The 20,136-nt window shown below is 45.6% G+C and overlaps 7 protein-coding genes across 7 annotated transcripts; 3 read left to right on the top strand and 4 right to left on the bottom strand.

The window, feature by feature from the left end:
- Positions 1-1,274: 1,274 nt before the first annotated feature.
- Positions 1,275-2,403, top strand: JR316_0009524 (Histone-lysine N-methyltransferase mes-2; the record flags this gene model as incomplete). Its single annotated transcript, XM_047895226.1, has 6 exons — positions 1,275-1,431; positions 1,584-1,633; positions 1,691-1,769; positions 1,827-1,872; positions 1,931-2,064; positions 2,228-2,403. The coding sequence occupies 6 exons, from the start codon at positions 1,275-1,277 to the stop codon at positions 2,401-2,403; spliced, it is 642 nt and encodes a 213-aa protein (XP_047744945.1).
- A 1,071-nt stretch (positions 2,404-3,474) lies between these two features.
- JR316_0009523 (uncharacterized protein) lies at positions 3,475-3,752 on the bottom strand (the record flags this gene model as incomplete). The annotated part of the gene is made up of 2 exons (XM_047895225.1): positions 3,475-3,630; positions 3,696-3,752. 2 exons carry the CDS (start codon positions 3,750-3,752, stop codon positions 3,475-3,477), a joined length of 213 nt encoding a protein of 70 aa, XP_047744944.1.
- A 388-nt stretch (positions 3,753-4,140) lies between these two features.
- JR316_0009522 (Efflux pump radE) lies at positions 4,141-6,761 on the bottom strand (the record flags this gene model as incomplete). Its single annotated transcript, XM_047895224.1, has 18 exons — positions 4,141-4,161; positions 4,229-4,292; positions 4,377-4,452; positions 4,507-4,549; positions 4,608-4,785; positions 4,843-4,949; positions 5,002-5,091; positions 5,145-5,177; positions 5,236-5,422; positions 5,486-5,694; positions 5,749-5,767; positions 5,821-5,848; positions 5,903-5,963; positions 6,021-6,091; positions 6,160-6,179; positions 6,256-6,328; positions 6,383-6,573; positions 6,631-6,761. 18 exons carry the CDS (start codon positions 6,759-6,761, stop codon positions 4,141-4,143), a joined length of 1,602 nt encoding a protein of 533 aa, XP_047744943.1.
- A 2,315-nt stretch (positions 6,762-9,076) lies between these two features.
- On the bottom strand, positions 9,077-9,711 carry JR316_0009521 (Nuclear transcription factor Y subunit B-2; the record flags this gene model as incomplete). Its single annotated transcript, XM_047895223.1, has 3 exons — positions 9,077-9,154; positions 9,258-9,506; positions 9,571-9,711. 3 exons carry the CDS (start codon positions 9,709-9,711, stop codon positions 9,077-9,079), a joined length of 468 nt encoding a protein of 155 aa, XP_047744942.1.
- Positions 9,712-12,571: 2,860 nt separating this feature from the next.
- JR316_0009520 (Extracellular metalloproteinase MEP) lies at positions 12,572-14,949 on the top strand (the record flags this gene model as incomplete). The annotated part of the gene is made up of 9 exons (XM_047895222.1): positions 12,572-12,745; positions 12,871-13,050; positions 13,121-13,462; positions 13,530-13,657; positions 13,723-14,031; positions 14,099-14,144; positions 14,200-14,354; positions 14,411-14,733; positions 14,795-14,949. 9 exons carry the CDS (start codon positions 12,572-12,574, stop codon positions 14,947-14,949), a joined length of 1,812 nt encoding a protein of 603 aa, XP_047744941.1.
- A 675-nt stretch (positions 14,950-15,624) lies between these two features.
- JR316_0009519 (Extracellular metalloproteinase MEP) lies at positions 15,625-18,073 on the top strand (the record flags this gene model as incomplete). Its single annotated transcript, XM_047895221.1, has 11 exons — positions 15,625-15,798; positions 15,861-16,031; positions 16,092-16,185; positions 16,241-16,488; positions 16,547-16,674; positions 16,733-17,041; positions 17,108-17,150; positions 17,209-17,363; positions 17,429-17,586; positions 17,691-17,858; positions 17,919-18,073. 11 exons carry the CDS (start codon positions 15,625-15,627, stop codon positions 18,071-18,073), a joined length of 1,803 nt encoding a protein of 600 aa, XP_047744940.1.
- Positions 18,074-18,905: 832 nt separating this feature from the next.
- On the bottom strand, positions 18,906-19,543 carry JR316_0009518 (uncharacterized protein; the record flags this gene model as incomplete). Its single annotated transcript, XM_047895220.1, has 2 exons — positions 18,906-19,203; positions 19,293-19,543. 2 exons carry the CDS (start codon positions 19,541-19,543, stop codon positions 18,906-18,908), a joined length of 549 nt encoding a protein of 182 aa, XP_047744939.1.
- Between the last annotated feature and the right edge of the window lie 593 nt (positions 19,544-20,136).

Raw genomic sequence — 20,136 nt, 5'->3', positions numbered from 1 at the left:
ACTTTTCTGTTGACCTGGAACTCTACGACTATACCGCGTGGCAAAAGCCACACATAGGTCCGGATGGTAGGGTTCCAGGTCTCATATACGTTGTTTCGCTATTGACTTCCTTGACAGAGCAAAACATTCTACTGGAGACAGTCATGCGCCTAACTAACGACAACGGCATGTCCTACCAAACTATCGACGATACATGTACCCTCCCGATGGAGTGTTATGATATCGTGAATCTTTCGCGCAAGCGGCATGTTCTTTTCATTTGCCATGGTCATTCACGAATAATCAAACTAATGAAAACATTTGTAAAGCGATTTTCCGAATTGGCCTCGACTAGACAAAATTTCTAACCTTCCACTTCCCACAGCACCGGATACGCCATCAGCTGCTGTTGATTACTTTCTGGAGTACTTCTGCGCCAATTTAAATTGCCTGACCGGCTTCTGCACACTTCATACTGGAGAAGGTTACCTTTTCTTTCCTATCAGTCTTTTAGACATTGAGACTAAAATTTAATGAGTTTAGCCGTGCGGGAGCAAGCTCCCAAATCTGTCTTTACAAAGTCCCTGTTTACAAAGCCTTCCGACACAGTACAGGAAGTGTGTGGCCCCTATTGTTTCCTTCAATCTTCCGCCACGTCCGAGCTTGTACGCAGTAATTTTCATCTCGAAAAATCTGGTAATAAATTAGATGCAATGTATCTAAAGGAGGTCGCATGGACGAAAGAAGTAGAAGAAATCGTCCAATTAACTCTACGATACGCTCCCGACACAACTCCATGCGACCTCTCCATTATCTGTAGGAAACCGTGTCACGAAGTAGATCGATCTTTTATTTTGGAGCGTCATTGATTTAATTGTACCTTTCAGATCCACAAATATTTGTCCATACGTCCTACAATTGTTCATCAAATGCCCAAGGCTCGCTCCGTATTTCAACCGAAAACAAGGATATACGGTATTTTACGACCTTCTCTTAGGCACACTTCTGCAAGTGTTGACAGTTTGAACCTTGTCTAGAGGACGAAGTGCCAGCCGAATTCACCCCGTATGTTGTTTCTGTCCCAAATGGAATGCAGAAGTAATAGCTGAACAGACCTCCTCAAAATCAAGGATTATGCCTTGCAGACATTCCGGGCCATGCTCTGCTTCTACTGGCTGTGAATGCTACGCAAATAAGGCGCACTGCCATACCCGATGTGGGTGTAACAAAACATGTTCGTACTCTTTCTCCTCGACCGTTTTCGGTTCATTCCATTGCAGGTTATACTCACCACTATGCCCTCCTTGTTGACTTCTGAACTTCGACAGGTACACGAAGATGGAAAGGATGCAGTTGCGCCCGCTCAGACAAAGTCTGCGGAACGAGGAAATGTTCCTGCGTTCGTGCTCATTTCGAATGCGATCCGGAGGTATGCCTTCCATGCGGATCTAGGTACGTACAGTACACTGCCAAAATAACCTTTGACTTGAACATTTATTTTTAATTTTCTGATGTTGCACCATTATTGACTTTAAAAGCAGCGGTATGGTTGTGTTTTCTTGATCTATTTGATAGCCTTTTCACTTGTTTTTTGGTCTTTTCAGAGGAGCATGGCCTGTGTAGAAACGTTGGGATTCAAAGGGGCTCATTCAAAGTAAGGCTGCCGATGCAGTGCACCCATAACTTTTACTGATTCAAATGATGTAACTAGGTCACTGAAGTCAGAGAAAGCAAATGGGGGCTAGGCCTTTTCTTATCCGAGCCAGCAGAAACGAAAGAACTCATCTTAGGTATGCACTCGCCCTTCCGCTCTTCAAAAACAATATTTACCAACGTCCCGATCGTAGAATACGTAGGAGAAATGATCGGCCCTTTAACAATCGATTCCAGGAAGTACGTCTGTCTTTCGCATATATCCTTTTTTGCGAAATTTCTACCTACATCTGCGTAGCTGCCACGCAGAACATAGAAACAGGTCGTACGTCTTCGAGCTGAACCCAACATTTTCATTGGACAGTGCATACGCGGGGAATCAGACCCGTTATATGAACCACAGCGCCGAAGAAGCGAATTGCCATACCAATGGTACGGTTCATATGTCCAGTTTCTTTTTATTGGAACATCTGCTGAATCACCTATAGTTGTGATGGTAAACGGAGAGCACAGAATTGGTGTTTACGCAGGTCTCACTCTTCCAAATTCCTTCCAGTCCTCCTAAAAGAACGTTCTGACCATATGGTATATCCAGCCCGCCGCATCGAAGAGGGTGAAGAATTGCTCATCAATTATGGATCCAAGTTCTGGCCCTCGGATCGGCTGGCCCAGGTTGAGCTGGCGTCTGCTCAGGCTGTGCCATTTCCATCATATGACGATCCGACTGATTTGACGTATAACGAGAAAGAGGGCAATGACCTGGATTCATAGTGTTAGCCATATATTTGTTGGATAAAAGGAGAGGAGCGAAGATACACGAAAGGTGGTTCCATCCTTACCTGTGACTTTCAAGATCCTGGATAGAAGGTGAAGCGATTTGTGACATAGTGGAGGTGTCGAATATGCCGTCCTTTATGTCTCTGACCAATTGTCGAAGATCTTGAAATTGTTTGACTTTGTCTGCTTTCTATAAAAATGTCAGAACTGCATATGAGTTGGAGGGTAACTTGTACCTGATAGCGGACCACGCGTCCAGATGTACTTGACACAGCAAAGAACAGCGTTTCGGAGGATCCTTGCGAATTGGAACGATGGATCATTTTGTAAGGCTGTAGTCCAATGGTAGAACTTTTCTTCGACTTTAACTTCAGATTTGCTCCAGCTGCACCCCGAGCCTGGTTGTCTGCTACTATGCTAGATCTGAAAACATCCGCTATGCCCAGACCAACAAAACACAGAACTCGCGGCTTATATCGGGCAACCTTGCCAAGTAGAATCGGCACGCCTGCCACTTGTTCATCTTTGGAGAGCTCATTTTGCTGTTGAGATAACTATTAGCTATAGATATGCAGACAACCAATGCAAAGAACCTGGGCAGTTGGGCGAGCCACAAGGTTTGTCTGTTTGTTGTTTTATTGAGAAAAGCAGCTCAACAATAAGGACGCAAGCGTGACACACCAGCCCTATTGAAAAGTCCTGAGGTAAAATGACATCGTCGCGCGGGTCCAGTTTTCGCGTCGTTAATCCCGACTCGTAAAGACAGCCCCAGAAATGGTTGTTGGGATTCCCGTAATGGTGGCCAATTTCTGCGGACCGTTGGCCGGGACTGTTGATTGCATTGAACACATCTCTTGAGTTGTACTGAATAGTATACTGACTTGATTCCGCAGAATATAACTGAAAAAGTTTAGATATTGTCAATACTATGCGCGCGATGAATAAGACTGACTATCAAGCCCGACGTTCAAATTGTCGTGAAGAAGGGGAAGATGTTCATATAATTCGACATTGCTGGAACTTGATCCTTCGCAGATAAGTACCATGCTATGATGTTTGGAATCTTCATTTGAATGGCTCACTGGAAATTGTGCTGGGTAATTCAAGGTCCTTGTCAATGGCCACCCTCTTTGTCTTCGCATTGCGTTCTTCCTCATCGGATGCTTTATCGGCATTTCGTTTCCGTTTATGTGAGATTCTACTTGGTATCGAAAATTTCACCTTGTCAAAAGGAAAAGATACGATCAAATAAAAACTAAGAATCCATCTAGCAGTGCCCGACATACCTTCGAGGTTGAGCGAGACTTTTCACGCGACACAGTGAATGCAAAGCGAGCAAACATGTTTTCATGAGGAGATGGTGGTCTCGTAAAATCTTCATTCTCATCTTCGTCTTTATTCGTCTTCATCTTGTTTCATCATCGAGTCAAGTGCGCCGTAGGAACCATTACAGTCAGCAATAATGGCGAACCCTACGGCCTACGTGCGTGGAGGGTTTTAAGTGGCGTGGGATACTTGACTTATTACGTTAGTTGCGCACTTTTGCCAAACCGTGGTCAGATTGTCGTGACCCCTGATTGCTAAAGTTGCTTCAAGTATATTCTTTTGTAGTAAGAACTAGTAAGAAAAATCAATCTAAGACATGTGTTCAAATCATTTCTACTCGCAGGGTACAAACGTTATATACATCCTCGTTATTAAGGCCATGGGTGTATATAGGAGAATAATGTATTAGTGCAATGAATATTTGGCCTAGATTGTATTGAACAGTATGTAAGATAAGCATTCGACGATTAAAGTGGGAACACGTAGTGCGTACCCGTAGAGCGGACCCTTTCCATTGTAGGAATGGAATAAAGAGCACAAATAGGCCGGCAATGATACTGACAGAGTTCATTGAGTAGAGAAAAAGACATGATGAGCTTTTGGTTTAGAAGAAGCCTTCAGCCGAGAATGACAGCACTCACGCAGCCTCGCATCCAAAGGTTTGAATGGCGCCATTTTTAAGCGCCCATGGTACTTGGAAATACGCAACACTAAAGCCTGAACGAAAAAGGTCTAATCTTCACAATAATCTATATAAAAAGACACACTCACCACCAAGAACACGCGCATGATTAATCAAGGCGCTGATTTCCCCCTTTTGTTACATTACGTTCAGTATGATCTGCCTGCACAAGTACTAATAGGATCCCAACCTGATGTTTTGGGAACGCGTCATTACAGTAGGCGTATACGGCCACAGTGTTAATCATGATAGCAAATTCAGCAATTCCCCATCCCATTACTAATGCCCCGACACTAAGGTGTTTTTGGAACGAGGCCCCAAGGGTGATAAAGCCACAGATATACAGAGGAATGGCGATATAACATGCCCTATTCGATTAATGATATGTAAATTAACTCAACATGATAAGCGTCAGTACGACTCACCAAAGGCGGCTCTCGGCTTCGAAGACACCTTTGTTCCGCCTGATACTGGCGTTCATAATCCAGTCATTGGCGTACCGACCAAATAATTCACCGAGAATAACAGATACCTAAGAAATTCTCTTAAGCATGACTATCAAGAGAAATATAAGGGTACAGTACAATGGGTGTTGCGTATCCTCCTGCAACTGCGAATTCACTAAAGCCATAACCAAAGGGAGGTGGGGAACCAAGGAAAACGGCGTTGGTAACCTAAAATTCTTGTCAGTTTGAAAAAGAAATAGAATGTCAATTGCAGCCCGAACGTTGATACCGATACCAAACCCAAAAAGCATTGCCTATCATAGAGTAAATTAACAAACGTGGAAGACAACAAATAAGAGGTAAAATAAAAACCTCAAATAACAAAACCATTAATAAATGAGGCCTCCATACCAGTCGGAATGGGCTGACGAAAGATTCATACCAAGAAATGCGATATTTCTGCATTCTTAACCCTGTGATGCCAACAAGGTTCTCAATTCTCAGCCTGAGTCCTGTGGAAGTAGGCAATGGGATAGGTTTCAACGTTCGGTCGAACATCCTTTTATGAGAATTGAAGCCATTTAGGGAACAAAATCCTCAGAGACGAAAAACTGGAGCATACGTTTCTTCCATAAAGAATGCAATGAGCAAAACCACAATCGCAGAGTAGATGGACCCAATGCCATACGCCCACCTCCATGACGTGCGAGCGACGAGGAAGCCGAAGGCGAATGGGGAAATAAATGGAGAGACGATGAAACCCATCGTCCAGATGTTAAGTTTCCTTGCTTGGAGGTGAAAGGGGTATAGGTCAGTCACAACGTAAAGACCCTAAACATCTTCAGGATTAAAGGTTCCGCTCAAGAAGATGTATAGATTGCGTACTGTGACTTGTGGGGCAGTTCTGATCATGTGGGTTAGTACGTCGGAGGTCGACAGAAGATGATCATAGTTTACCCAAAGAAGGCGGTCAAACACCGCATAGCTAAGAGGATATATTGTTAATGGCATTTGCAGCGACTTTACTGAATATGCGAACCAGTGAAAGTCTTAAGATCGGGGGCAAAAGTACAACCAACGAGGAACCCTAATGCCAGAACCTATCAAATGATCAATTATCAAACACTATCCATTCACGGGGACAGAAACAGGTTCACCTGTGACCAAAATAACACCGGGAGGCGACCTAGACGTCGGATAACCATCACAGCAGCAAGGCCACCCCATCCTATGCAAATATGGTACATGGTCAGAACCTATCGAAAGCCGAGATAACTACAGTTAAGCAATTCTGACCTAAGAGGAAAATACTCCAACTTCCCGAGCGAACAACATAGCCGTCAATCAGTCAGGAAAATTTGACAATGGATGATTCTGTGGGCGGGAACGCACTTTGATGTGAGGTTGTTGATAACTCCAGTGGTCGTGTTGTATTGTTCCGCCAAAGCAAAGATAGCAGCGATCCCTGTTAAGCAATATAAACTCAATTGGTACAAAACTGAACCATTGAAAAGCATACCTATACCGGAATCGAAATCGGGTACGATAGCAGCAAGCGTAATGATGATGAGGAGGAGTGTCTTCCGACCGTCGCTCCAGTTCTGGGGATCCAAATCAGAGTCTGTCGGTTGTGGCCAAAGTACTTTTGTCCCATCTGCAGACAACTTCAATTTAGCCGCAACCTCTTCTCCAAGCTCAATTTTTGCTTCGCTAAACTCAGAGATACGATATTAAAATATGTTTAGGACAAGAGAAACGAATGCCTACGCTGGGTCAATAATCAAACGACCTGCCCGTTTCTCGTGGAACGAAAAGAGGTCGATTTCAGAGCTTGAGGTTTGAGCATGGCTTCCATTGGACTCGGTGTCGTGCTTCTCGTCAACCTTCTCTGAGGACATCGTGGACTTGTGCGTAAGGACAGGGCAAGGATCCAAGCGTGCAACCGTACCCATTTGATGCTCGACAACATTTATACAGAACCACCCAATTTTCCGGGCAGATATTCTCTGGGAACGCCTGGGAGTAAGCACTGCGTATGGGGATGTCCTTACGAGAAATTGGCATGGATGATCTCAAGAACCGGGGGGCGGTTCTAGCGTGCGAGAAGTTTGAATTCAGTTTTGGCTTTTGCCTGTGGCAGAGGGTGTCATTTATGGGAACTCCCGTGTAAACGTGATGCCTGGTTTTTGTATGAAATTATCCGGTGGAATGCGTCGATAGTGAACTTCATGGTTCAATGGGAAGAAATTGAAAGGGACCGTGTAAGACGTGGGGTCAGTTCCAAGTCCAATCACTAGTGGTAGAGCGAAGAAAGAAAAGAATACCACTGCCATCACGTCGCTTCGCAAATTTTAGGCATTGCTTAGGGAGTCAGAATAATTATGGAATACCGTGATAAAGGGACGAGATACGATTCAATAAAAGCCCTGGAGATAATCTAACAGCGACAAGTCAACAAAAAACGCTGAAAATGAAATATGAAACTTGCCGCGAACTTCCGAGCAATGCTCACGCTCCCGAGACCGAGTCATTGAACCCAAGACTTTTGGGCATGCTCTCTTGAACCACAACTGCAATGTCCGCATCTAAACTTATCTCACAAACTCAACCTCCACTCAGCTACACAGAAATCCAACATACCATTCGCGTCGCACTCAGTGTTCTCTCGACGCACGGCCTCGACGCGTGCCTGTTTGGGAGCGCAGCTATGCTTGCACATGGAATGGAGCACCGACTGCCTGAGGTGTGTACGTGTATCTGTGATGAATCTCCTTGAAGAAGGAGTTTCATTTGCTGTATTTATTATATTGTCGCTGCACTTTTATCGTGGACGGTTTGCCTTTAAGCCAACAATGATAGGTTCTTCACCGTGAATAAAGACCGAGCCTACAAGTCTAATTGTTCAAGAAGAATTTGCACACTCATTCTCACTCACTTGCAAACTCGATAGGATATCGACATTCTCATCTTGAACGCCTCTTCAGTCCAAACGGACGAAACGATCAAAGACCTCCTCGTCTCTTCAACCACAACATCGTCAGGATTTTTCTTCCTCACAGCTTCAAGGAAGCAGGGAGCGACACATCGCATCCTATGGTACACCCTCCCTCCGACTGTACGAGAGCACAATTCGAAAAAGTCAAAACACGACCGGGCATCTGGATTTCCAAAGACGTCTGTTCCTTCTTCGTCAGCGCCGATCTCGGGACAACAAGACCTGAAGAACCAGGGGACTGATATACTGAAGACACCAGACCAAAGCGGAGTTCGAGCATGTAAAATTGACATCCTCCTCCCCGGGCCAAATAGCCCGCTAGATATCCCACACATTCCTAAAGACAAACTGTTCTTGGACAGTTCTGCGACTTTCCTATCCTATGCCTCCGCCTCTGCTTCTGCTTCATCTTCCTTGTCGAACCCACTTCCATATTCAAACTCAAAACCGGTTTCTGCCCCAGCTGCAACACCAATTGCCCATGTCCCGCTCGCCAGCCTACTCAGCCTGAAGCTTCGCGCATGGGTGGATCACTCCCAACCCTCCGCACAAGAGTCAGAGGCAGACAAGATCCGTGCGCGAAGACGTGTCGCAAAAGATGAAGCAGATATTGAGGAGCTGATAAGGCTCGTGGGGTCGTCGCGTACATCGCGAGAAAAAGGAAGAATGGGGCACGGGGATGGTCATGGAATAGGAGTGAGAGGGGGTGATGCAAATGAGGGCACGGGGAATGAGGAATTGTGGACCTGGACGCATGCGGGATTTAGGACGCGAAAGGACGCTCGCAGAGCGGCGGGTGCGTATGCGAGGAAATGGCCAGGCACGAAGAGTGCTTGGGCGGTTGTCGGGTTTGGAGCCTAACATTTTAGGGTTTAACATTCGACGTTGGTGTATAACAAACATCAGTAATGAGTAGGCGGATGCTCGCATAAGATGGTCGAGGTGGGTTCTTGTCAGAAGGTGGCACGGTGGGATCTGGATCTCCATCGAATCGAGTAAGGTTACGATATTAGAATAATTGAATTGTTTGTTCAGTATGTATGTATAATAAATATAAGTCCTGGGTCGGAGAATCAGTTGTTCACCACTAGATCCAAGCTCAGCTTAACCAGAAGGTACACACCATAGTCGTACATAGATCGTACAGAACGCTCTGCCCCAAGCAACCTTCCCCTTCAACTCGACCTCGACATGTATCGCTTGACTGCACCATTACGTCTACTCTCCGTCCATTCTGGGTTCTATAGGTTGGTCTCTAGCAGCGTTCGTGGTTGATGATGCATTCGTGGTTCCGTTCTAGAAATTAGTTTAAAAATAAGTGGCGGGGCATTCACATTGTACAAGAATAAAGAACAATCTCCACCTAGGGAATGTCAAGAGAAAAGGAAACCAAACTCACCTGTCTAAGCTTTGCTAGATGAATTTTTAACGTCTCTGCGTAATTCTCAAACCCAAGCGTTCCCATCGCGTACAGTATATCCTCCCCGCCTATTGTCTTGCGCTTCTCGAGCTGGCATTTCTCCGCAGCCTCGGATGTGATAAACGAAATAAATTCGGAGACACACTCTTGCACGCACTCTTTGGCGTCTTTGGCAATCTTGGCGGTGGGTGGCACAGACGACTTCATGATTCGGGAGACGTTGGCAATCTGAGTTAGGTTTCGGTATGTTATAAGATTTGGGAGATGAGGTTTGATGTTGGTTATTACGTACAGGAAGAAATCTGTCCTGTTCTCTGTATTCTCCGACTTCTTGTTCTGTAATAGGCACGGGTTCAGGTGTGTCCTGAGCCGCAAGAGCGAGCGAGGATTGATTGTTCTCGTCGCGGGGTATTATAGGGTGGAGTTCAGCCATTAGGCACTTTGAATTTTGCCTTCACAATTTCCTGATTCGTGGTGGGAGATACTGAAGTCGTTGTAGCTGCCGGGAGGCGCGAAAGAACAAAAGCAAGAACAAGAACAATACGACGGCATAAATGGTAGAACTTTTAGAAAAAAATTGGCAAACAAAAACCGGTGCATACCTTCGTAGTTTACGGCTTGTACTTTTCTTTGTTTTTGTGTTCTAGTTGTGAACAGAAATTTAGCAGAGTTGAATGTCAAAACGACATAGATGCGATGTTGGGAATAACGGTGAGCGCTGAGTGAAACTGACAAGCAAAGAGATTGCCGTTCACGTTCCCATGACATCACGTGATATAAATTTTGTCGCAATGGAAGTAAATAGGGGTCAGTGAATCAACAGAGGTCCTCCAAGGTCCCCCAAAGCGGTTTCTACATCATTCCAATCGTTCTGTGAAGTGATTAACCATAGTATATGCAATTATATCTAGATGTCAGACAGTTTATACAGGTTCTTGAGGTCATATATTATGTCTAAGGAGTCTGCTGCATATAACGCAATATTGGCAATTGTAACCTGCTGTCTGTCCGAACACAGCAATAACACTCAAACCGGTACCGTAAAAGAACCAATTAAGAGACGATATATTTCTTAATCTCGGACAGTATTTATACAGCAGAAAGGGTTGTGTAGTCAGTCGGCAGCCTTACATTCATCCTGATTATAACACTGCTACTGAAGTTGAAGTTCAGTGTTGTTGAAGAATTGAAGCTTTGATGAACTTGCGAGCAGTGTTGGATTTACCGCAAGTAAATTTAACGTACATAATCAATACCGCTTGGCTGTTTGATTGGAATGTTTTTTGTTGTACATAGTATGATGAGGTATAATATATATTCTTGCAACTTTAACTATCGTACTTTGATCCAGTGACAAGACGACATCCTACAAGTGCTAGTGCAGAATTTACTACTTTTTAGCAACATTTTATTCTCCAGAGCTTAGCCTCGCGAGCCAGGCCTTCTGTGAATCTCGTCTCTTTTCTAGATAAGGCAGGTACCGAGTGATATGTTTGCACAAATGTTGTCTTTATTTATGTCGTCAAACATTGATCGGAGTGCGAAAAGAAAGAGATTCACAGAAGGCCTGGGACAAACGGTTCGGATTTGAGGGAATCCTCGTTTTGTGACTCGGACTTGGTGAAAAAAACGCGATTTGCCTCAACAACCTCCTTCCACAACTTAAAATAAAGTTGTCTACAGAATCATTTAGATAGGTTTCTTTTACAATAAATTTCATTTTTACAAGGTCACAAAAAAAAATTTTTTTGAGAAAAAAATGACTTGTAATTTGAGCCGAAAAATCATATATTATGGCGCAGGTGAACTGCTTCTAAGATTAGATGGCAGGTCCGGGCGGTTAATGAGCCCAGTCTCTGCAGATGAAACAGACAATGAAAGAGACATACCTGCACATCCCACCTCCATCAAAAGTGAACCTCTGGGTACCCAGATTGTCCCAAATGCAGTCTCTATATCATCTGTAGATTCAAATCATGCTTCAGCTTCAGACAGTATGGGTGAGTCTAGCATGCAGGGTTTGACCTTGACATGGATCTTGAGGAAATAGAGGAGGAGTACGATGTTATTGAGGATTCAGAGGATTCAGAATTTGAGGGGGAGGGGGACGGGTAGTGGTCGCAATCGACGTAGTTGTTCGAATTTCAACAAGTCCGACGTGACAAAGCGTGACTCTGCCAAAACCGAACCGTTTGGCCCAGCCGTTTCTGACGAAACCGAGCGGAGCTCGAAATATGCTGAGTCAGAAACGACTGGTGTACGAGCCTATCCAGAGCTAAGAAAATAACTTTCTTTGGAATATTACGCCTCACCAAGCCGCTCCAAGCCGCTCCATTTTTGATCAATTTGTATCCGGAACGAACGAGGCCCTGGACTTTGGCGCTCTCATCACTGACGACGTTTCTTTCCGATCTACGGCAGTTGTTGCCGACATTAATGGCTAGGGTGTGGCTACACTGCCTGCACAATGTTATAAATGTGAGGCTTTTCGATCTAGTTAATGAACGATCTACTTTATGTACTGTGGTAAGCAATTTACTTGAAACCTGACGCATACAAGATTACTTCAAAAATATACTACGCGAGACCCAAAGGAAACTACATTTTTTGTTTTAACTTCTCCAGCCTTCAGCGTTTTTCCGCAGCAGAAATAAGCGGGCGATGCCAAGCCTTTATTGGAAGGTCAGCGTAACTAAATGACAACGTGATGAAATTTGCCTCCATGGAGCCCCTTTTAGTGGTGCGTCTAAACGGGTTCATTGAACAACGATGTGTGTGGCAAAAGGTGTGAAAACTTTTTCTGACGCTGGGAATCATGTTGCTTACACCTGCATATATTTGTACTCCAGTTCCTATGGCTTTTGACCTTCAAAGCGAAAGACCGATACAAAATGCCAGTCTGATGATGACGATGAGTTGTGAAGCCCAACAGAAGAGTTGACCTGGCAACCGAAATCGTATCGGTACAACCATGAGGACCCTTCAAATTCAGAACACTTTTGTTACAAGTTGCGAACTTCCCTTGGGTATCCCTTTCATCTTCTGAGATTATGTCTATGCCCAGACTTTCTACTCCTGAAGACCAGATTATTGCTCGCGGGCCTATATAACATGGTCATCCAATGCCCCGCTGGCGCCCCTACCCTCCGTTCTCCTCTCCACCTTCCTTCCATCCATCTTATTTCTTTTCTGTCCCTCATTTTTCTTTAACACGCTCGGTCGTGCCCCTTTTCCTTCTTCCTTAATTTCGCAGTTCATTTTTTCCAAGCACATATATACCTGCCGTTTCGAAAATGGTTTCATTCACTGGCTCTTTCTTCTCTACGATCATTGTGGCTGCTGTGCTCAGCGTGACTGTTGAGGCCGCCCCTTGGCCACTCCATGCACGCCATTCCACTCACCACACCCGATACATCGGAAAGAGAAGTCTCAAAGTCGAGAGCTATCACCCCAAGTCAACCTTTAAAGTGAGTTGACAGCTTCGAATCTCCGCTTGCCGCTTCCCACCGATCAATATGGCCTCGTCTACGGATGCGCGTCAAACCTATTTTTATCATATCTTACTGACATCATTGCTCTCATTTTTTGTTAGACTTTTGGTGACGACGGTGTTACGATTCCCTCTGGAAATTCTCTCGTCGCTTCCGCAAACCCTTTGAAGGACTCTGCATTCGCTTATGTTAACTCGTTGGGCATCAGTTCCGACAATGTTGCTTGGAGATCTGGGTTCGAGGCTGGCGCCAACCGCGTTGCTTACCTCAAGCAGTCTATCGTATGTTCTACTTGATTTGCTAGAAACTAAATAGTCTCAACAGTCCCTTTCCTTCTTTGACATTAACCAGAACGGCATACCCCTAGCCAATGCCGTCGCCAATGTCGCCTTCAACGGAGACACCGTTGTCTCCTACGGCTCCTCCTTCGTTGACACGAAGGCTGCGAAGATTGCGCCAGCCTCACCTACCGTTAGCTGGCGCTCCGTTCTCCCACAGGTTGAGGAGGTGCTGGAGGGAAAGTACAATGGGTTCAACACGACGCTCGAATATCTTGCCCGCGCTGATGGCTCTGTCGCACTGACTCATGTCGTGCAGATCCAGAACGAGGAGACGAATGCGTGGTACGAGGCATATATTGATGCGCATTCAGGGGAATTGTTGAGTGTGACGGACTTCGTCAATGATGCTTCGGTGAGTTTATTTTAGAATCGCAAAAAATGATGTCCCTAAAGAGAGGTATCGGTCTTCGAACGTGCAGTACACTGCTCTTCCCTTGACGAAAGTGAGCTTTGAAGATGGTGTCGAGAACATCAGAGATCCTGAAGATCCAGAGGCGTCCCCTTTCGGATGGCATAGCATCGGGAACGGAAACTCTTCCACCACCTCGTAGGCTTTCGCATTCATCCGAAACCTTGAAAACGCAATTAACGCACTTCGCCTTTTCATATCAGGGGAAATAACGTCCTCGCCTTCAAAGACCAAAGAGTTTCTGTACAGACCTCCGCCGGGCTTAACTTCAATGCCGTTTACGACGACAACAAGCAACCTATCGATCCCACAAACGTCAACGCCGCCCGCACCAACGCTTTCTTTGTGGCCAACGCCGTTCATGACTTTGCGTACCGGTATGGGTTCACCGAGGCCGCGTTCAATTTTCAGTTGTCGAATTTCAACAAGGGCGGGAGGCAGAACGACCGCGTGTTGATTTCGGTGCAGGATGCATCGGGTACGAACAATGCTAATTTTGCTACCCCACCCGAGTTAGTTCTTTGTTTTTCTTTCCAATTTGCCGTGGATTCTGAACTACATTTTGTGATATGAATTCAGCGGCCAGTCGGGTATTTGCCGCATGTTTATCTGGAATCTTACACCTGTAGGCTTTTTTTAATCTGATTATGGTTATTTTTCATTACTTATAATCCGCCCAGCCAGTCAACCGTGATGGATCTTTGGAGAACGACATCATCATCCATGAGCTCACTCACGGCATCACTAACCGCATGACTGGTGGCGGAACTGGCAGATGTTTACAGACCCTGGAATCCGGAGGACTCGGTGAAGGATGGGGAGATGCCATGGCGAAGTACTTTCAATCCCTCTTTTCTGTAAATTCTCATCTCACAGTCGTATTCTACTTAGTTGGATGGCACAGAAATCCGCTCAAACCACCAACTTTGCTGTTGGTGCGTACGTCACCGGCGACGCGCGTGGTATCCGCTCTGCTCCTTACTCAACCAGCAAGGCCACGAACCCGCTCACCTACGCTAGCCTTCGCAACCTCAACCAGGTACACGAGATCGGTGAGGTCTGGGCGAACATGCTTCACAATGTCTACGCGGCTTTGGTCGCCGAGAAGGGATTCTCTGCTGACAAGCTGACAAACCCTGACGGGCCCGAGGGAAACATTGTATTCATGCGCTTGTTTATGGATGCCCTGTCACTACAGCCTTGTAATCCTACTTGTAAGCTTTGATTTATTAGGGTGATGGTACATTGTTATTAATGCACTTTCTCTGTTCCTAGTCATCGAAGCCCGTGATGCTTGGCTTCAGGCTGACCAGAACCGCTTCGGAGGCGCGAACAAGTGCACGGTCGCAAGAGCCTTTGCAAGTCGCGGTTTAGGTATTAGGGCCAGCTCCGCCTTCACCGACGACGCCACTCTCCCGGATGGATGCTAGGCACGTCATAATGTACGCTGGCTAACGGTTTTACTTCATAGCACTTAGTTGCACATTCTTTTCGCTTTTGGAACTACTATACACATCCTTCACCCCTCTATGGCTGGATGGAAGGAGAACTAGATATATCCAGTACATACCATATCTTTTTCAATTGGAGAGCTTCTTGAGATCTGAGTTGAAAGTCAAACTCCGCTTAAACCTAAACCTAAACTAGTAAACTTCCTACATCGCGGCCCGATCACAATCCTCCGACTGGGCCGACTGCTCATGTCTCTTGGCGTTACCACTGCCAAGGGACACCATAATTGTTGCTTTCTCTTAACCACTTCATTGCCATTGTCCAACCCATTGTCTTGCTATTGTCTTTCTTGAAAGACATGCCTTCGAACTTACGCCTGTCTGCCCTTTGACGAGGCCATCATGGATGACTTGGATACCTGTCGTTTCCCCAAGGGCCGGGGTTTCCAGGAATGTTTTCTTATTGTACATGAGGATATAAAACTGTGCTAAAAATTAATGGCAGTACTTTCTCTCTTTGTTTCCCTATTTCCTATTCTTAACTTCTCCATAACACTTCTACGACTCCTTTTTACGACCTTCCTTTTTTTGGAGCATTTAGTCTATTCTAATCCACACACCGACACAGACACATAACGTTCAACTGTTTTGATAATGGTTGCTTTTTCCAAGTCGTTCATTTCTTTCATCACTGCTGCTATTCTTGCTACATCATATGTCGAAGCTGCGCCTTTCCCAGAGTATACTCGTCATGCTACCCATATGACCAGGTACATCGGAAAGCGCGCTCTCAAGCTCGAGAGCTATCACCCCAAGTCATCATTTAATGTACGTTGACCATCATTTTTTTCGTGATATCCCAATTTATCTGTTTTTCTCTTGGATTACAGGTTTTCGGTGAGGATGGGGTCACAATCAAAAGTCGATCCGTTGGTCCTGCGTCGTTGAGGGACTCTGCCTTTGACTACCTCAATACACAAGGCATCAGCTCCGACAAGGCGGCGTGGGGTTCGGGATTTACCTCGGGATCGACACGTGTAGCATACATGAAACAGGCCATCGTTCGTGCTTGCATCGTCCACAATGGAATTAACATTTTCTGATAATGTTTTTCTTCACAGAATGGAGTACCTCTGGCAAACGCTGTAGCCAGCATAGGGTTCAATGACGACAAGGTCGTATCCTATTCCACATCCTTCATTGACATCAAATCCGGTACGAAACTTTCCCCAGTTTATGTTGTTAATGCCCAGCCACTCATTGATTCTAGCCAAGATCGCACCGTCTACACCCACGGTTTCCTGGCGCTCTGTCCTCCCTAGGGTTGAAACCATCCTCGAAGGAACATACAACGGTTGGAACACAACCCTGGAATACCTTGCGCAGAGCGATGGCTCTGTATCCCTCGTGCACGTTGTTCAGATTCAAAATGAAGATACTGGCGCGTGGTATGAGGCATACATTGACGCTCACTCTGGAGAGCTCGTGAGCGTGACAGACTTCGTCAGCGACGCCTCCGTAAGTTTTCTTGATATGATTCAGATTCTGGTGTCTAATAATCGGTAATGCTTAAAAGTATGTCGCGCTTCCGCTCACCAAACAAAGTTTCCTCGATGGACAGGAACTGCTTGAGAACCCAGAGGATTTAGGCGCGTCCCCTTTTGGTTGGCATAGCATCGGCTTCGCCAACTCTACTTCCACATCGTAAGCGCCCGTGCCTTTCTAAATATAATCCGGATCTAACACAGCCGCTCGCTCACAGAGGCAACAACGTCATTGTCTTCAAAGGTGATCGCGTCCAACGGCAGACAAGCGCTGGGCCATCCTTCTTCAGCTTCTATAATGATACCTTCGATCCCTCACTTCCGGCCAATGCCGTCGCAGCGCAAACTAATGCCTTCTTCGTGGCTAACGCCGTGCACGATTTTGCCTACCGCTATGGGTTCACCGAGGAGAAGTTCAATTTCCAGCTGAATAACTTTGGCAAGGGAGGCAAAGAAAATGATCGCGTTCTTCTATCGGTGCAGGACGCATCAGGGAAGAATAATGCAAATTTTGCAACGCCGCCTGAGTATGTGTTTTTCTTTTCCTTTGGTGGGCATAACTAGGTTGTTTATCCAAATATCTTTTGATGTAGTGGTCAGAATGGTGTATGTCGTATGTTCACATGGGATGTTGTGGTAAGTCTTCTCATATCTCATCGTTTTGTGTCTTTGTATTCTTATATCGAAACGGTAGTCCCCTGAACGCGATGGATCACTTCAGAACGATATCCTCATCCACGAACTCGCACACGGCATCACTACCCGACTCACAGGCGGTGGCACAGCGCGTTGCTTGCAGACACTCGAGTCTGGTGGTATGGGTGAGGGATGGGGGGATGCCATGGCCGAGTATGTCCCTCAATTACATGTTCCATCATTAACACTGACAATTTCTTTGCATTCTACCCCTAAAGCTGGATGCTCCAGACTTCTGAAAAGACAGTGGATATGGTTATGGGTGGCTATGTTACGAACAGTTTGCGCCGCGGAATCCGCACTGCGCCATACTCTGTCGATAAGAATGTCAATTCGCTCACATACAGTGCACTCAAAGTGCGCAACCAGGTTCACGGTGCGTATATACCTCCTTTTCTTCCCCCTCCTTCCATTTCCGCGCCTCTTCCCCTTCTTACTACTGATGAGACGATACTGACAAGGATTTGATTCATCTCCTAGAAATCGGTGAAGTCTGGGCGAACATGCTGCACAACGTCTACGCGGCCTTGGTTGACAAGCACGGTTTTGCGGCGGACAAGCTTACCAACGCCGACGCACCCGAGGGCAATGTCGTATTCATGCGCTTGTACATGGATGCGCTGTCGCTACAGCCTTGTAATCCCACTTGTGAGTTTAATTTTCTTCACTCGGATGTGTGATGATATATATTTGATATTTCCCATTCAGTTGTGTCTGCCCGCGACGCCTGGATCCTCGCGGACACTATCCGATACAATGGCGCGCACAAATGCACGGTCTTCAACGCGTTTGCGAGCCGGGGGCTTGGATTGCAGGCCGACGGCAGCTTCGAGGACGATTTTACGCCCCTTGTTGGATGTTAATTCTATTTCCAGCCATGGTCGAACTTTCATGATGGACTTTTATGATACGATTTGGACTCTTCATTTCCACATACACACTTCACTACCCCCACACTCATTCACTGTAACTGTACTTTGTAGCACGTTAGCCAATGTTTGTATCCGTACATGATGTTTATTTTATACCTCTGTAGTTGAATTTAGAGCTTAATTAAGATATCGATGTGAAGATGCTTGGTCAGACCATGCGCAAAGCGAACTACAGCCGCAAAAAACCCCAATCTTTTCGAGATGGCACCACTTGGATCACGAGAAAGAACATATATCCAAGAGGTGGTCTGCTCTCATTTGCGTAGTACGATGTTCTCAGAGTTGAATGGTTTCGTTGAATAGGACGCGCGTCAGCAGAAAGATCACTGAAGATGTATCACCGAAGAGTGTAATGCACAGCTAGCTACATTCCAACTTTCGTCCCCTCCACAACGACGAATTCACTCCTGAATCCTGATAACTCGACGAGACAAAGTACAGTGGAGCACTTTGTATATCCCTCTCGAGGTGCCATCATAACGCCACTATCTAGAATTTTAAACATGCCAAACGTATTCCATCGTAACCATTGATCCAACAAGCAATATCAACATTGATTCCAGCTTGCGATGCTGAGTCCCTTCATCGATGGCCCCATCGTTGACGGGTCACTGGTGACTAGTTGATATGTTGGCTGATGAAAGTGGTTGCAATGTGATGAAACCAGTAATTCAAATTGATGCTCTGATTTTCGACCAAGTCCCTTTCAATTTCCCGATAAGCCGCATCCTATGCGTGGAACGCCTTCATCCATTAAAAAACTTCATTTTGCTGGTCTCACAATATGGTCTGTCGTCAACAAATTCGCAACCACCGCCGCACTGTCCTGGCTACGTTGCAGCTTTTCATGAAGCGCCCTGACACTCGTCATTCTATTTTCCAAAAGGGCCTGTTCTGTGGGCACAGGACATGGATTGTCGTCGTTGGAAGGGGGTATGAACGGTAGAGCACCAACACCGGATTTACGAAGAATCTCAATCGTCATAGCGAGTTCATTTTTGAGTGTCGAGATATAAGCTTCAGTGGATGCAGGCGAGTATCCAGGTTGATACGCCAATTGACTAGAACGGTGTACGGTAAGAAGTCACGATATTGCCTCAAACTGAAACTAGTTGTTCATGCAAACCAGAAAAGCGATCATTTGACGTACATTGCCGTTTGGAGCTGCTTCGCTGCATCACGCAGACGATGGACATGATTCTGTACAATTTGTATATTGTCCTTGAACACCTCTGGTGAGTTGGGATCTGCTGCTTGATTCAGTGGATCGTGCAACAGCGCCTGAGAGAGGTATCCGGGTTGTGGATGTGGTCCGTATGATGACCCAGGGCCGAAAGTGTTTTGCAGAGAGAATTGAGGAAGATGCGAGCCGGATGCGAAGTTTGGTGGCGCAGGGAGCATTTCTGATTGTGATGGTCGGGATGCAAAGTGACGCAAGAGCAAAAACCGAAAAGGTTCGAAACAGACGTGCCGATTCGGCATATGCCACAACCTTACAAAGGTTCTGAGTCAGCAGGACTTATAAATCAATATTTTAAATTCCGCTCCTTTGTTGTTGACTGTAACTTCAACCTTGAGTCCTGTTTTTTGCACACGCCATGGGATCGCCAACAGGAGCTAAGATACCAATATTATAGCTTTTGGAAACAGTAGTAAGAAGTTTCACTGAACGTTGATCTCAAAGTGATGCTTTAAATTTTGAGAAAGTGTCTGGACAGAAAGGGTTTCCTCAGAAATAGACATTCTTAGCATAAAAGTCTCCTGTTCACAAAATATAAACACACTGAATCGGTATGATCTCATTTTTTACTCCAAAGCTGCGAATAAAACACGCGGGGTATATGTGATTCGCTTTTAAGCAAAATATATCCCGGGGTGCCGGAATTATCCAAGTATTGACAGCTGAGCTTGAAGTTCGGATTCCACCGTCACAGTGGGAACATAAAGAGCTTCTTTGTTTACTAGGATATAGATTCGTTATCACTAGTGCCTTT

The sequence above is a fragment of the Psilocybe cubensis genome, chromosome 9, assembly GCF_017499595.1.
Source record: "Psilocybe cubensis strain MGC-MH-2018 chromosome 9, whole genome shotgun sequence".
Taxonomy (NCBI): domain Eukaryota; kingdom Fungi; phylum Basidiomycota; class Agaricomycetes; order Agaricales; family Agrocybaceae; genus Psilocybe; species Psilocybe cubensis.
Note: the sequence above shows the minus strand (reverse complement) of the source record. Positions and strands in the feature narration are given on the sequence as shown.